The sequence below is a fragment of the Ostrea edulis genome, chromosome 4, assembly GCF_947568905.1.
Source record: "Ostrea edulis chromosome 4, xbOstEdul1.1, whole genome shotgun sequence".
Lineage (NCBI taxonomy): Eukaryota > Metazoa > Mollusca > Bivalvia > Ostreida > Ostreidae > Ostrea > Ostrea edulis.
Window position 1 is genome coordinate 16,538,224 of NC_079167.1, and position 17,232 is coordinate 16,555,455.

Below are 17,232 nucleotides of genomic sequence, written 5' to 3' on the forward strand. Positions count from 1 at the left end.
GGGGTAACCTGGGATATATTTTGTTGAAGTTGCAAACAGTAACCAAGGGGTGTACTGGCTGTAGTGGCTAAAAATTTTCCTGGTATTCTCTCTCTCTCAACCCTCCCCCCCCCCCCAAAAAAAAACCCCCAAACAACCCCCACCCCCCAAAAAAACAAACACACACACCCCCAAACAACCACAACATTAGCATTATTATTTTAAACGAGATTGGTAAAGTTTGCAAGGGACTAATACAATTATCAAGAGAACTAATAATAATCAATTTTCTATAATTTTCCTAAAATCATCATAATTAATATGTGATGAACATATGAGAAACTCTTAACTTTTCATGTTGCTAGAAAGAAAGGTCATCTGACCAATATAAATCATTTAAAGGAAAGGGGCAACTTATTCATTAATTTCACCAGCCATACTTTCATTTTTTATTTTTTCCTGTATTTATGAACTGCTAAAGTGGCCTCTGCTTCAGTCATTAGTCAGTGAAACTAAAGGCCAAGAAACCAGGTGTACAAGCTCATATATATGATAAATGGAATTTTGATTAAAGTTGGCAGATGACTTGTATAATTAATGCATCCATTACATGATAAAAAGCCAGGCATGTTACATAATACTCAAAGGGAAGCAGAACTTGCAGTCATGTTTCAAAGCTGAAACCATAATCATTCCTCAACCATCTTTTTTTTTACACAGGTTAAGAAATATTATATATAATAATTTTTCTTAATGTACACTGACAGGGACGCCATCTCAATTAACTGCTGTGTTAATCAAAACAATATATATGAGAGGGTTTTGGATTTTATGTGATGTCCATTATAGTGAAACTCCAAGCAGTATGCATGTATTGTAACATTCCAAGGTCTTGCATTCATAAAGTGCTTCGAAATTAATTAACCTTGCTAATATTACCACTGGTACAAGAGTCAGGAGTTCAAATCAAACTCAAGCAACAAACATAACAGTTATTAAAAATTGACACATTTTTGGTCTTTCTCACTGACTTACAATACCTTCCTGCTCCCTTAACCTCAGTCTGAACTGATGAAACACTGCCAAAGCTGATGTGTCTGAATTTTTAATATCTAGATTTAGAGATTCGAATTTCAATACTAGTATTCACTTCACAATATACAATATCAAAAAGTCATACTTGTTTTAAAGTTTCACTTGTATGTATCTAGAGGGCAGTTCTATTTTTTAGACAACTGCATCACATGAAGATTTGTTCCATTTATGATGAGCTGTCATGGTGCGTTTCTGACAGACAGATGAAACAATAATATCCCATGTCTATCACTAAAAAATTCACATTCTTTCCACTGTCACACGATGAAATGAAATCACTGTCACACCCTCTCGCTGTCAGTCACCTCTCCCCTTGCCAGGCCTCTGTTGACCTCCCCGGCCTCCACCTCGTCCACCTCCTCTGCTTCCAAAGGCACCTATAAAATACAGCAAAACGTATCTTTTCTATACCTATAAAATACAGCAAAACGTATCTTTTCTATACCTATAAAATACAGCAAAATGTATCTTTTCTATGCCTATAAAATACAGCAAAACGTAACTTTTCTATACCTATAAAATACAGCAAAACATATCTTTTCTATACCTATAAAATACAGCAAAACGTAACTTTTCTATACCTATAAAATACAGCAAAACGTATCTTTTCTATACCTGTAAAATACAGTAAAACGTATCTTTTCTATACCAAAAAAATATAGCAAAACGTATCTTTTCTATACCTATAAAATACAGCAAAACGTAACTTTTTTCATCTCTAAAGTACAATATACAATAATTATGTTTAACATGAAAGAGTTTTTGCTGTCAACCAAACTTGGTCTGGTGTTTCATTTCTTAGAGAGACTTTTTTTTGTGATCTAAAACGTTTTCGATATCACAGTCCTTGTAAACAGAGGCCTTATCCTTTAATTAAACTGTCTCTACACATAGGAAAAAACCATCTGTCAATCTTGCAAAAAATTTACCTTGCTGCATTTACCAATGACAATAAACAACTCTTTTTATCAAAGTGCACTCAAATCTGAACATCCAAGGTTGAAGATCACAAAGTACAAAGCCAGTTCTATACCACTGATCTCAGTGATATACTATAACAAAAATTCTGAAGAATGTAGGTATTTTTCTATGTAGGTCAAGTTTTTGTATCTTTTTCTTTCAGTGCTCAAGCTTTAATTAGATGAACAGCATTGATAATCAGTTAATTATCTGGAATTTGATGAATTCATCCGATAGAAATATTACACTTTTAAATTGTTAATTAATTTCCATGATAAATTTTAAGATGAGAAAGAAAATAGTCATATTTGTCCATTCCTCCATTCATAAATCATATAAAAGTCTAATTGAAGATCAAACATCCTAACTATGCTAAATGACTGTACGTTGAAGCAAAATTCCCAAAATTCCATGCCTCTTTCTCTTTAAAGAAACTATTGAAATAGTTGAAGTTCACAATTAAATTTTTTCAGCAAATGGACATTATGTAGCAAAAGCATGTTAATGAACGAAATATATTTCTATTTCATGTGGAACTTCAAAGGTGTACCATGACAAAAACTGGCATGCTAAAGATGATTTAGACACACTGCAATACCTACTTAAACAATGAAAGTCATACTGTGTAACATATGAAGACCTTTATGTAAAACACACCAGAACTAATGATAAAATCACAGTAATTCCCTGTAACGATTATTAGTCTAGTCATGACTTTCAGGACCTGCCCTGAAAAGATTTTTGAAGCACAAGGGTCAACAGATGCAAGTATTGTTTGCATATACTGATTTAAAGTGACTGATAAATGAACCTTTCCTCCAGTCAGGACCCTGTGCGCGGAAGTCTTTAGGGGGTGCCTTTGATGAACATTTACCATGTTCCTCTCTATCTACGACAGATATCTCAAGATGTAAGATGTTTTTGGACATATGTTTCCACACATAATGGGGGGCATCCCTCTGTCTGTAGATTTTTTTCCCTATATAATTTTCATTTGTTATTTTTTGATTATATAAAGCACACCATATTTTATTATTCATGCAGTACATGTATGTTTTTAAAAAAAAAAATCAAAGTAAAGTTAGTGTCTCTTCAAATAATCCTTGTCTGCTATGACACGTTTTTTGTACTCAATTGAGTGAGAACTGGTTGTTGATTAAAATTTGATCAGATATAAGCTGGGAGAGAAGGATAATCCTTTGATGTAAAGTTTATGAATTTTGTCATATTTAACAAACTGTTGATTTGAATGATAAGGGCTTTATTTTTTTGTAAAATACCTTAAACTTCTTTGATCAGTTATGAATTATTCAATTTTTTTAATAAACCAACATGCAATTTATTAGCCACATTTGAGTTATAGCATAATATCATTAGATATGAAAGAAATTTTGTAAACAGAAATAGGAGGATCCTTCACAAAACATTGCAAAGAAAAAGATTTTTATATGCATTTGCACAGTTAAGTTTGCTGATGGTGGAGATTGATCTGTTGAAACCGGGCTTGAGTTTGACTAAACTTCTTAAAGTTCAACATTTTATTCTAAACTTAAGTTACGATAAAAATCTGTTTTGTTAAACTTTTTTACTTTAAGTTACACTGAAATATCATAGTAACTTTACAACAGCTTATAGGATATCCTAGGTTAAAATGTTATTCTTAAATTATTTTCTTTCATATAGATAACAAGAGGCCCATGGGCCACATCGCTCACCTGAGTCACTTTGGCCCATATCTGAAGACTTTCCATATATATTTGCATGTAAAACCTTAGTCCCTATTATGGCCCAAACTACCCTTTGCAAACTTGAATCTACACTATGTCAGAAAGCTTTCATGTAAATGTCAACTTCTTTGGCCCAATGGTTCTTGAGAAGAAGATTTTTAAAGCTTTTTCCTATATTTGTACGTAAAACTTTGACCCCCCCCCCCCCCCACTTGTGGCCCAATCCTACGCCCCGGGGGCCATGATTTGAACAATCTTGAATCTTCACTATTTCAGAAAGTTTTCTTGTAAATATCAGCTTTTCTGACTCAGTGGTTATTGAGAAAAAGATTTTAACTATATATTTGTATGTAAAACTTTGATCCCCCTTGTGGCCTCATCCTACCCTCAGGGGCCATGATTTGAACAAACTTGAATCTGCACTATGTCAAAAAGTTTTCATGTAAAAATCAGCTTTTCTGGCTCAGTGGTTCTTGAGAAGAAGATTTTTCCTATATATTTGTATGTAAAACTTTGATCCCCTATTGTGGCCCCATCCAACCCCCGGAGCCCATGATTTGAACAAACTTGAATCTGCATTATGTCAGGAAGCTTTCATGTAAATCTCAGCTTTTCTGGCTTAGTGGTTCTTGAGAAGAAGATTTTTAAAGTTTTTCCCTATATATTTGTATGTAAAACTTTGATCCCCCCTTGTGGCCCCATCCTACCCCTGGGGGCCATGATTTGAACGAACTTGAATCTGCACTATGTCAGGAAGCTTTCAGGTAAATTTCAGCTCTTCTGGCTCAGTGGTTCTTGAGAAGAAGATTTTTAAAGATTTTTCCTATATATTTGTATGTAAAACTTTGATCCCCTATTGTGGCCCCATCCAACCCCCGGAGCCCATGATTTGAACAAACTTGAATCTGCATTATGTCAGGAAGCTTTCATGTAAATCTCAGCTTTTCTGGCTTAGTGGTTCTTGAGAAGAAGATTTTTAAAGTTTTTCCCTATATATTTGTATGTATAACTTTGATCCCCCCTTGTGGCCCCATCCTACCCCTGGGGGCCATGATTTGAACGAACTTGAATCTGCACTATGTCAGAAAGTTTTCATGTAAAAATCAGCTTTTCTGGCTTAGTGGTTCTTGAGAAGAAGATTTTTAAAGATTTTTCCTATATATTTGTATGTAAAACTTTGATCCCCTATTGTGGCCCCATCCAACCCCCGGGGGCCATGATTTGAACAAACTTGAATCTGCATTATGTCAGGAAGCTTTCATGTAAATCTCAGCTTTTCTGGCTTAGTGGTTCTTGAGAAGAAGATTTTTAAAGTTTTTCCCTATATATTTGTGTGCAAAACTTTGATCCCCCCTTGGGGCCCCATCCTATCCCCGGGGGCCATGATTTGAACAAAGTTGAATCTGCACTATGTCAGGAAGCTTTCATGTAAATCTCAGCTTTTCTGGCTTAGTGGTTCTTGAGAAGAAGATTTTTAAAGTTTTTCCCTATATATTTGTATGTAAAACTTTGATCTCCCCTTGTGGCCCCATCCTACCCCTGGGGGCCATGATTTGAACAAACTTGAATCTGCACTATGTCAGAAAGTTTTCATGTAAAAATCAGCTTTTCTGGCTCAGTGGTTCTTGAGAAGAAGATTTTTAAAGATTTTTCCTATATATTTGTGTGTAAAACTTTGATCCCCTATTGTGGCCCCATCCAACCCCCGGGGGCCATGATTTGAACAAACTTGAATCTGCATTATGTCAGGAAGCTTTCATGTAAATCTCAGCTTTTCTGGCTCAGTGGTTCTTGAGAAGAAGATTTTTAAAGTTTTTCCCTATATATTTGTGTGCAAAACTTTGATCCCCCCTTGGGGCCCCATCCTATCCCCGGGGGCCATGATTTGAACAAAGTTGAATCTGCACTATGTCAGGAAGCTTTCATGTAAATCTCAGCTTTTCTGGCTTAGTGGTTCTTGAAAAGAAGATTTTTAAAGTTTTTCCCTATATATTTGTGTGTAAAACTTTGATCCACCTCTTGGGGCCCCATCTTATCCCCGGGGGCAATGATTTGAACAAACTTGAATCTGCACTATGTCAGAAAGTTTTCATGTAAAAATCAGCTTTTCTGGCTCAGTGGTTCTTGAGAAGAAGATTTTTCCTATATATTTGTATGTAAAACTTTGATCCCCTATTGTGGCCCCATCCAACCCCAGGGGCCCATGATTTGAACAAACTTGAATCTGCATTATGTCAGGAAGCTTTCATGTAAATCTCAGCTTTTCTGGCTTAGTGGTTCTTGAGAAGAAGATTTTTAAAGTTTTTTCCTATATATTTGTATGTAAAACTTTGATCCCCCCTTGTGGCCCCATCCTACCACCGGGGGCCATGATTTGAACAAACTTGAATCTGCAATATGTCAGGAAGCTTTCAGGTAAATTTCAGCTCTTCTGGCCCAGTGGTTCTTGAGAAGAAGATTTTTAAATGACCCCACCCTATTTTTGCATTTTTGTGATTATCTCCCCTTCGAAAGGGACATGGCCCTTCATTTGAACAAACTTGAAAGCCCATCACCCAAGGATGCTTTTGGCCAAGTTAGGTTGAAATTGGCCCAGTGGTTCTGGAGAAGAAGTCGAAAATGTGAAAAGTTTACAGACAGACAGACGGACGCCGGACAAAATGTGATCAGAATAGCTCACTTGAACCTTCGGTTCAGGTGAGCTAAAAATGGTTGCCCTCATGCTGTTCCAAGACATTTTGAGAGAATATGAAGACAAAACTTTCCATCATCATCAAATTTTTAACTAATTTAGTAAAAGAGAAGTGTTGTATCTAAAGTTAGAATTTGTGAAATTCTTAAGTCAGAATTTTTTTTCATAAGATAAGAAGTTTTAATAGTAAAACTTGCATAAGAACATATATGATGAAAGCAAAAAAAAGGGTGTTCATAATTCTAACTGACTTTGTCCATTGTTATTTCAATTAAAGATTAAATCAACAAAGAATTCACAGTAATTTATCATCGGATAATTTCTCAAGAGGCATCACTTGCAAAATAAAATTACTCGCTTTTAACTTTCTGTTGCCAAAATACATATAACAGATGAAATGCGAATTCATGTTTACGCGATTTGACATATACAAGTCATTTCACTATATCAAGTACTCGCGTAAAATAAGGAATCTACAGAATACCTTCACCAGGTAATACAGTAAGCTTCTAGTTACTGGCACAAATCAAATAAAAATGATTTAGATTTTGTGTCACCTGCAGCAAAGCAAGGTGGGCACATGAATATAACTTCTACGCCCGGTGTTTGGTTGTCCAGGTGGAGACCTAACAGCAAAGCTACAACAAAAGGGCACAAGCTCCTAAGAGTAAATGTCTTATAGGATAACCTAAGCATTGTTTAGTTTAGTTGATTGAATTAGCAAAAAATAGTCAAAAAAGAGGTAAAGGATTACCAGAGCTTACTAAGATTACAAATATGCTGACACTCGCTAGTGTTGGTTACTTTCTCAGCTTATCATCAAAATTAAGAGGATTGTTTACAAGAAAACCCTGAATCACATTTTAGAGAGTAAACATACTTCTAAATATTTAGCGGAACAGCAAATGTGGTTGTTGGACACCTGACAAAACATAATACAGAGGAATGACAGTGCCACACCATACCAGGTGTTGCATGCAAGAGTGAATGGATTACCCCCCTTGAAATCTACTACATAGAATGTTAATTCAAGTACTGACAGTTCTGAGTGTGTGTACACATTCTATATAGAAATAATGGTTTGTGACACAAATTCATAAAATTATGGCTAGATTCTTTGCTGATCATTATCTTACAGTGACTAGAGAGTTGATAGTCAAGAGTCTGGGAAGGAGTACAGCTAGATGTTTTATTTACAAGCATTGCATTAACTCTTTTGAAAATCTTCCTAAAAATATCACATATTATAATTAAGAATTCAATTCTAATTGTAATATTTTTTTCTGCTAATGCTTATTCCAAAATGTGCAGTGATAATTAAAACTGTTCAATCTACTTGTCCTTACCACCACCAAATTTCTAACTTACTGTGGAATAATTTAAATTCGAGGGACTCAGTTTTCGTGGGTTGTTTATCGGTTTCGTTGGGAGGTAATTTCATGGATATGGTTTCTGTACACGGGAAATTAATTATTTTGTATATTTCATTGTGGTTTGAATTTAATATCTAATAATTCCACAGCACTCAGACTGAATAAGCATCCCAAATACTGAGAACTTTCTCACACCATCATCATCAAACTTAGTAAGCACTTACTCAGCTGATTTGGAATATAATGCTCTCATCTGTGGAATTTTTGGTTTTTGTTTGGAAAACAAGAAAATATTTTTACCATATTTTTTCCCCGTCAATGTCATGTTTCTATGATGTAGGAGGTGCATTTAGTGGAACTTTGAATGCATAAGTGAAGAGTCAGTGATGAAGATGATAAAATGTATTAAAAGTGGCTTCTCTTTAAATTTGTAAATGTAGGAAATACAAAACACTATAGAATGAAATGTTTTACTAAAGTGGAAACATAAAAGCAATGTTAAATTTGTAAGTAATATCCAAGATATGATACTTATGAGTAACAAAATAACATGATATAATAAGTAATTAATCCCAGAATACTTATAACTTATTTAGTTTGGGTAATGAGAAACTTACTGAGCACATTCACTTATGCAGTGATGGATAATTGTTCCACCCTAGCATGAAAACAAATTATTTTGTATCTTACTGTTTACGAGAGTTCTCTGAAGGGAAATAACTCTGACGTATCTTGAAAACTTGCATACTTGAATGTCTTCATAGTGTTTTTATTAAGGTAACTCCATACTCGCAGTTTTATCTGACACAAGTTTAAAAAGTGTACTTATATCCATTTATTAGAGTTCAAACTAACAAATTATTAAATAAGATATATAGGTCATCACACTCTTAAAGATGCGAGACATACATAAACAGAATCATATATCACCGTCAGAAAATTGCAATGTTCCTTAAACAACGTTATCAAAATTCAATAAAAACTGGTTATGATGATATAATAGCATTTATAACAATTTCATGAAACTGTTTCTTCACAAAAATATATAAAATGTCTGTGAAAATAAAGGAAAACTTTTGCATAATAGACTTGATAGAGAAATCAATAAAAACAGAGTTATTGCCCTTGGATTCAATATTTTGAAACTTGTCATTGATTATTCATCAATAACTTAAACTTTTGAAATATTTTATTTTTAACAAGATTTTTTACAATAACTATCGAAAAAGACTCCAACAAAAGGTACACTCCTATCATGCATAAATTTAAATAAACCATTCATTGACTTTGCAAAATCTGATGACATCACAGGAGGGTGGAATTACTTTAATATATGATGCTGTTTAAAAATCTCATTAACACCAGCATGTGTTGGTTGTGTAGAGATCCAGTCACATATATATGTATAGGAAGCCTTGACAAGATGCAAGAGAGCATCCCAGATGAGTACATCAGATGAGTATTGCTGTTTGACTAAAAGAAAGAAATTAAAAGTTTTTAACACTAGCTTGAGTCGCCTTATTGGGACTGAATTGTCATAAGGTAAGAACAGACCTAAATTCTGTCCTTAATCGGAGTCACTGAAACACAAAATGTGGGTCAGCTTCTGGACCATGAGTTGGAAGATGCTAGATGAGTAGGCCTAGTCTGTATTCCACTCACCATCAGGTAAGATGACACCTAATCGTCTTCTCTCACCAGAGGGTGCATTACACAAGCTTTTCTTACACATCTGTCAATGCTCTTTTTAAAAGATCATTGTCAAACCGTAAATGATTTATTGAAATAAATTCGGTTTCCTTTTCAGATATCAAAATAAAGTATTCAATTCAATGGATAGAAACTGCAGTTATTCTTCTAATTGTTTCTACAATCTGGACTATATTGTGAATGAATATACACTGAATTATATCATATGAAAGTAAACAAACCCATATTTTCAGAAAGTGTAGAAGAACAACAGTTGAACAGTTTACAATACTTCTCATTACCAGCTCGTTGGAGTTATCGCGCTTTGATGACTCTTGTGCGTCATTGGTAAGAAAATGCACAAATCTCGCGAGCAAGTGCGAGATTACTGGGACATAAACGAAACGTTCAGAGCACCCCCATCCCCCTTTTTAAAAGTTAAAATACATGGTGTATTTTTAAATAAAATTACCATTAGTCAAACTGCATTTTTTCAAATATTCTAACACTATCTTATTAAAGAAGTTTCATGTTTTTTAAACTCCAACACACACCACACCTATTTTAAAAATTCCAAACAACGATGTTCTTTGGACACCCAAGTCCATCAATATTTTTTGTAATTTTCAAATTAGCTTAGATGCAGTTTGGAAACGCACTAGGTGTGTTAATTAGTGTTATAAATGGCTTTTTAAAAAATGCAGTTTGGCATATACATGTATATATCTTGTTCTAAAATATGGAAATTGACCGGGGGAGGGGGGGGGGGGGGGGGGTACGTGTACGATTACAAAGTCCATGCCATATGAACCTGTCCTAACTGTATGATAAAATAGAATGTCTTCATAGTCTGACAGAATAACTTTAAAAACATATTCATCACATTAATTACAAGAAAAGTTCTTGTGTTGGATGTGCATATAGGTTTTTCCCTTCACAGTTCTTCTTGCGATTGACGCTTTATATCGGTCAGATTTGGCAAATTTAGTAGCTTCTCTTCCTCATATAGTTTAATACGTTCGTCTGTTTTCTTGTAAGAATAATCAATTCCTAAATTTGACTTTAGAATCTTAATCAGTGTTGTGGTTTGCAGTCGGTTATAATATGTATTCGATACCATAATTTATATTACGTATGACTAAGTAATGTGTTTACATTATGTTGTCCCGGTAGCAGGACTTTACGCGCCTTTAATTTGAAGAGTTCCACTAATGGAAATGATAAGTATTACATTTAACAAGTAAGGATAAATTTACCAGAGATAATAGAAGACATATGCAAGTCCAGCCATCATAGTGCTATACATGGTGTCTCCTACATAATTCAGGAGCACCATAGCGGCACATAATATCATCAGCAAGTTTTAATTGATATCCTTCATCCTTCGGTTTCCTATTGTTCACATCATAACAATAATGCTTTTTGTCCCACTCAAGGCAGTCAAATTATATGTTTTCCCAGATTGCTGCCATATTGCACATTTTTTTAATACACTGTTTCCATTGTTCATTATTAAATTATATCATGTGATTAAATTTTCATGTGATGTAGAAAATGGTTGTACAATGTGCCCTTTGGTGAGAGAATGACCTAAATGCCAACCTTACACATGTAATAATATTATCTACCGACATGGTGATTCCATTTTTAACCCCCCCCCCCCCCCCCCCACTGGCGTAGGGGATAATTATGATAATCAAATTTTGTAATGTTTACATAATCAACAATCAAAGTAATATTAAATATTTGAGTAATTTCCCTATTATTGTTGATGTGTTTAACATCTTACTTAGCCTGCAATGGTGGGCAATGTGGTAGTGTTGATTATATATCAAACTGATGGACATTTTATCCCTACGCTTTCCATATATTATAATGCATTTCTTTTCCTTTTTCATATACTCTACCAATATTACCATATTATCAGGACTACTTATTGTGTATCCATGATGGTTTCAAAGCATCATTATTTTGTATTTTGATCGAAAATTCCTTTTTGACAATCACATCCAATCAATTTATTTCAGATATTCTTATTTCATATCCATCAACAGATAAAGAAATGAATGAAAAGATAAAGTTTTGATCAGAGGAGATCACTTGAACGTTTGCCTCAAGTTATTTTTTTTGAAAATACTTTTTTCATTGAATAACTACAAAATGTAAATAGCCAAGCAGAACAGAGGATATTCCAATATATTTTGATTTTATTGGACTGTTTTGGCATGTAACAATGCAAGGGGAATAACTCTAGGATTTCATAAGAACTGAACCTAACATCAGCATATTAACTATCATGCAACAGTAATTCAATGTAAAACAAATATAACAAGCCACCAAGAGAAACAGAACTATGTGACTTGTTTAAAGCAAAATGTTCCATTTAATTTCATTTCGTAACAAAGTTTCATGACCATAAAGTGAGAATAGACTGAAGTCAAACTTTCAAACTGATTTAATCCAAGTCAGAAAAATTCATATTGAGATTAGATTCTAAATATACAAGTAATTCAAAATGTCCATTCAGTAAGTATTTCTGTAGTGTATTATATACAAAATCTATTTTTCACTTGACGCTATTCTCCAAGCCAGGCATCCTCTTTAAGGAGGAATAACACATCAGAGAAATTTGATATAGATGAAAGGTGGAGGATATGTACAAAAGTGTTTTAAAATTGAAACCTTTCAAATTTACTTTATTTAGTTAAAAAATGCAGTTTTAGTAGAAAGAAATCTAAAAAAAAAATTAAAACCCCTGCTGGACTTAAACTCATGATCTACATATCAGCAGTCGACACGTTAACCAACAGAGCTACCCAGCAAGGCAATCAAATCTAAACAGAATTACCAATATCGTTGATATACATTGTATATACATTTTCATTGATGTTTTAAAAGGAAGTTAGATATCATGATGGTGTAGTATATATCCTTAACCATGTCTGGTACCAATTAACTTTATTGCATATAAAGAGTGCTTTGAACACATTGTTAATGAATTCAAACCCCGGTCCTACTAAACAGAGTACGCTAGAGTACGTTAGAGTACGCTGGTAAAATTTCATAATTTAATGCAATTTAACTGTTGTTTGTAGGTGTTCTTACTTTAGTTTAACCTTATAAATATATATCTGGAATATATTGTGTTTGTTTTCATTATATTTAGAAAATATTTTGAATTACAGTTTACCGTTTGATCCCAATCAAATATAACTACATATTTACATAAAGTACCAACGCATTACATTAAATTTTCCAAGATCATGCCTTAATCTTATTTTTAAAGTATTAAGTCTTTTTTAGTCAACTGAACAGTGAATTCCATGAAAATAAATCATTCAGTGGTATTTAGATTAACATAAAAATGAAATGATTACATCTATGAAGATGATTTCTTTAGTGATTGTAGCTGTGGTTTTAAATCAACACTGGATGTGTTTTTTAAAGGCCAGCAATTATTCAATTCTAAATAACTATCAATCATACGTAAAATTAATTACTGATGCAATATGTCACATCGCTTAATTCTTTCTCCAAACAAAATAGTAATAATCGGGATCAGGATGCCATACATGTAAATCGTCAATAAATTGAATGTAACATTTGTTTTCTGGTCAAAATATCGCTAAAAAGCAAATACTTTTGATAAATTTTGCAATATTATTTTATAATCATGTTTATTTAAGTGGTATATATACAAATAAACAATTAAATTGCATTAAATTATGAAATTTTACCAGCGTACTCTATAGTACTCTAACGTACTCTGTTTAGTAGGATCCATTCAAACCCTGCATGTTAATTGTTGAATGCATACCTCTGCCTCCTCGTCCACCCCTCTGGGGGCCTCCTCGACCCCTCATCTCCCCTCTGCCCTTTGATTTCTGAATAACCTCCTCCTTGACCATGTCAATCACCTCATCAGGGATCCTTAGGTATTTGATTGTGCTGCCTCTGATGTAACACTCAGGCATTCTCCAAAACCGATCACCATCCTATGACAAACAAAAGCCATCATCATGTTTGTCATTGTCATGTTTGAATATGCCACCTAATAATATCTAGATTACACATCTGGGTTTTTCTCAGTAAATTAAATGTTTGATGACATACAATCAGGAAAATATTACTTGCACATTTAATTTAAAAAAAGAAATTCTTTGTTAATCAATTTTCCTTACATGATCAACGTTAATGAAATTAAATGCCAGTTACCTACCCTGGATGTACAAATGACCTCTCTTAAATTGATATTCATCCAGTTATCACAACTGACTAAATGTCCATTATAAGTTTCTCCATTCTTTAACTCCACTAACTGAAACAATGAAAGATCTCAGTTATTGTTCATTTCCAGAATCATTAGGACTACAGTGCAGAATTAGATTACAAGTACAGGTAGTAACTCACCATAGGATGGTTAACAGCTGTTCGTAACAGGGATAATGGCAACTGAAAGAAACAGTGTAATTAACAACGACAAAGATCAACATCTGTCTGTCAGGCAACTCTCACTTCAAATGAATTCTAAGCAGAATGCTAAAATATTTGGATCAGATACATGAATATGAGAACAGAATTATTGATGTGAATATGAATTATACCTATACTATCTGTACATGCTGAAAGGATACTACTGCTACATTTGTACTACGTTACATTTCCAATGCTTTTTAACGACTGGAATAGAATGTAAATCTAAAAAATAAATTTCATTTTTGAAAATACATGAGAGCATGAACTGCAACACTTCAGGCCAGCATACATTTCATGAAGCGCTAAATGCACTTCATGACGTATGCTGGCATGAAGCACAGCAGTTCATGCCCTCAGGTATCTTCAAAAATGTAATTTATTTCTTAAATGTATATCCTAATTATGCATATAACTACTATGAATAGAATTAACACCAAGGGTATAGACACTGTAGATACAGGTAAATATCACTATCTTGAATATGAGTTATTTCGAATACCCCATTTATGTCGAAGTCAATTGCTGATCCCGGCCATATTCCCTATATAAATGACGTAAAAACACTCTTTATAGCTCGAATACATTAATCTTGAATCCTCTACTTATGTTGAAGTGTCTGCAAGCCATAATTTAATTACATGATGTATCTCAATGTGCAGTGATTTCCCGGTCCACTAAACATACCTGATATTATGGATGGAATATCTAAAGGGGCAGATTCATGATTTTCCAAAAAAAATTGTTTTTCACTTTTAATGATTAAAATCTACTGTCTAAAGTGTTTAAAGGGTTTTTTTTTTAAAAAATAAATAAGGTTATACATTATGACAGGTGCTTGTTATAGAGAGTGTATCATATGTTGTGTCAAGAAAGTTTCAGGTATATAATTATCTGTTATTGTTTACAAAATTTTTGTTTATCAATCTAAGTTAATGATATACAGTGAAACCATTCTAATCCAACATGCACTGGGAGATAATTTTTTGTTGGAATACAGTGTGGTGAAATAAACATTGTAAAAATATAATGATATTGAGGATGAAAATTAGGGTTGGAATGTCCAGTGAAACAGATTGCACAGGTGTCAGATTAGACAGTTTTCACTGTATATCACATTTCAAGTATTCTTTAGGTAAAATGTGCATGCCATTTAAAGTTAAAATTTGTATCTCTGCAATATTAGAATGCTTTAAATTCCAAAATTAGAATTTCACTAGTTTATTTGTAAACATAAACAAGGCTCTAATCTGTTGTTGTTGTTTTTTTTACATAACACAGAGATAATGCTATATTATTGTTCTTATCTTTGCATTTTTGGTTGTCAATTTTAAATGAGTTACATTTCTAATGTTTAACAATGAAATTGAAATTTTCTCTCTCCAAAAAAATGTGAATCAGTCCCATTAATTATATGTGCTATATTATTTATATGTTTTATAAATAAATGCCAAGATTTTCAAAATGAATTTGGATTCATACAATCATGAAGGCGCAATATGGGCATTTAATAATACATGCCATACAGCTAACACATTTATTTACGATAGGGTCTAAGGCGAAAGGTTGAAGCTGACAAGAAATTCAATTTAACCCATTTTAATCACAAGAAGCAACTGAAGTTCAGGCAAGACTTTGTGTGACACTGGTCTGAGATTCGGAAGAGGCGTCAGTCCAAATATCATTCCTCGACGAATCTCACCGAGATTTGTGTGACACTGGTCTGAGATTCGGAAGAGGCGTCAGTCCAAATATCATTCCTCGACAAATCTCACTCAGATTAGGGATTTCAATGAAGTGGAACTACATTAGCCTGACAAGACATTTGCAGAAATTCCTTCAGTAAAGTTGTTTATACGCCATGAATCGGTCTCGAAGCAGATAGCCCCGTTTGTTTACATTACTTTGTTGCGCACCATTACATATATCTCACTTGTGATCATCTCAAAATTATTGGTTCTATATTTATTTTTTCCATTGGGTAGAAGGGGAGGGAAGGTATGTACTCTATATCTATGCTACTGACTATGTGCACGCGCACGCTATCCACACTTGAGGTGCCTTTGATTAGGTTCCCTTGAATATCAAATAAAATTGTCTACCAATGGGGTTTACAGTTTTAGGTTTAGTAATTTCGTTTAGGTATATTGTATCTGACTGAGCCCTCCCTAACACTGGTGCCATAAAAACATGTCAAAAAGGCCTTTCTAAAAGACTATGCGACTTACCATGTTTCTATATTAATAATATTGAAAGTAAAACCGGAAATAGAGAAATTGAGTAATTCAATCGATGTTTATTCGACTAGACAATTCTATCGATAGACAGGGCATCTAGGTCCAATCGATATTCCATTCCCTGACCTTTAAAGTAAAGTAAAGTTATTTTATTTAAAGTCGGCACTATATACATTCAACATACCAAACACAAGCTCTGTAGAACTTTTAAACCGACTATCACATTCATGGACAAAGACACATAGCATGCATGTACACATATACACAGACATATCACAGATTAACAAAAGAATACAAAATAAAACTTTCATGCAAGAATATACAGATACGAAAGCATAAAACTAAGAGGAAGAAATAAAATACTACAAGCAAGAGTATATGTATATAAAAATCATCATTAAATTTCAAGCCAATTAGCTATGTTTGCTGTTTCAAGTAAAAGCTGGATAGTATAAGAATTTTTGAAAATAATTTAAGTGTAATTAAAATCAATGATGGTAGTAAATAAATCATATAAATATTCAAAATTTCATTGTTGATGGAATTTACTAAAAATAAATAATAAAGGTAAAAATGGAAAAGAAAGGTCTATTGAGCCATGCAAACACACAAATAAACGCTGCATCGATAGAAAGAGCAGAAACAACATATAAAGCTATGTACACTGGACCTAAGATCTGCATGATTTACACTTACATGTGGGGCCAGACCAAGTGGAAATAAAACTTATAAATTGATTTAAGGTGGTAAGATGCCTAGTTTCATTTGGCAAAGAGTTCCAGATCTTAGGAGCACTGTACCTAAAGGATTTCAACCCATACCTGGTTGTCCTGACACTGGGCACAATGACAGTGTTTGTGTATCTAAAACTGTAAGAGTGATCTTTAAATGCAATGATGTCATGAAGAAACAGAGGGATGGATTTATTTATAATTTTATAAGTTTCTATAGCCAGTGTGAGCATACGCCTTACTTTTAAGGTTGGAAGAAGAGATTTATGAAGCAAT

At 33.5% G+C, this 17,232-nt stretch overlaps 1 protein-coding gene across 2 annotated transcripts; it reads right to left on the reverse strand.

The window, feature by feature from the left end:
• Positions 1-1,068: 1,068 nt before the first annotated feature.
• Positions 1,069-16,293, reverse strand: LOC125668739 (U6 snRNA-associated Sm-like protein LSm4). 2 transcript variants are annotated; one of them, XM_056162088.1, is made up of 5 exons: positions 16,217-16,293; positions 13,926-13,967; positions 13,735-13,833; positions 13,333-13,510; positions 1,069-1,451 (listed from the first exon to the last, which is right to left on the reverse strand). In XM_056162088.1, exons 1-5 carry the CDS (start codon positions 16,217-16,219, stop codon positions 1,372-1,374), a joined length of 402 nt encoding a protein of 133 aa, XP_056018063.1. In that variant the 5' UTR covers positions 16,220-16,293; the 3' UTR covers positions 1,069-1,371. The 2 variants fall into 2 exon arrangements, with proteins under 2 accessions (XP_056018063.1, XP_056018062.1); XM_056162087.1 differs by lacking the exon at positions 1,069-1,451 and adding an exon at positions 11,401-12,528 and having other exon boundaries at positions 13,306-13,510.
• Positions 16,294-17,232: the final 939 nt, after the last annotated feature.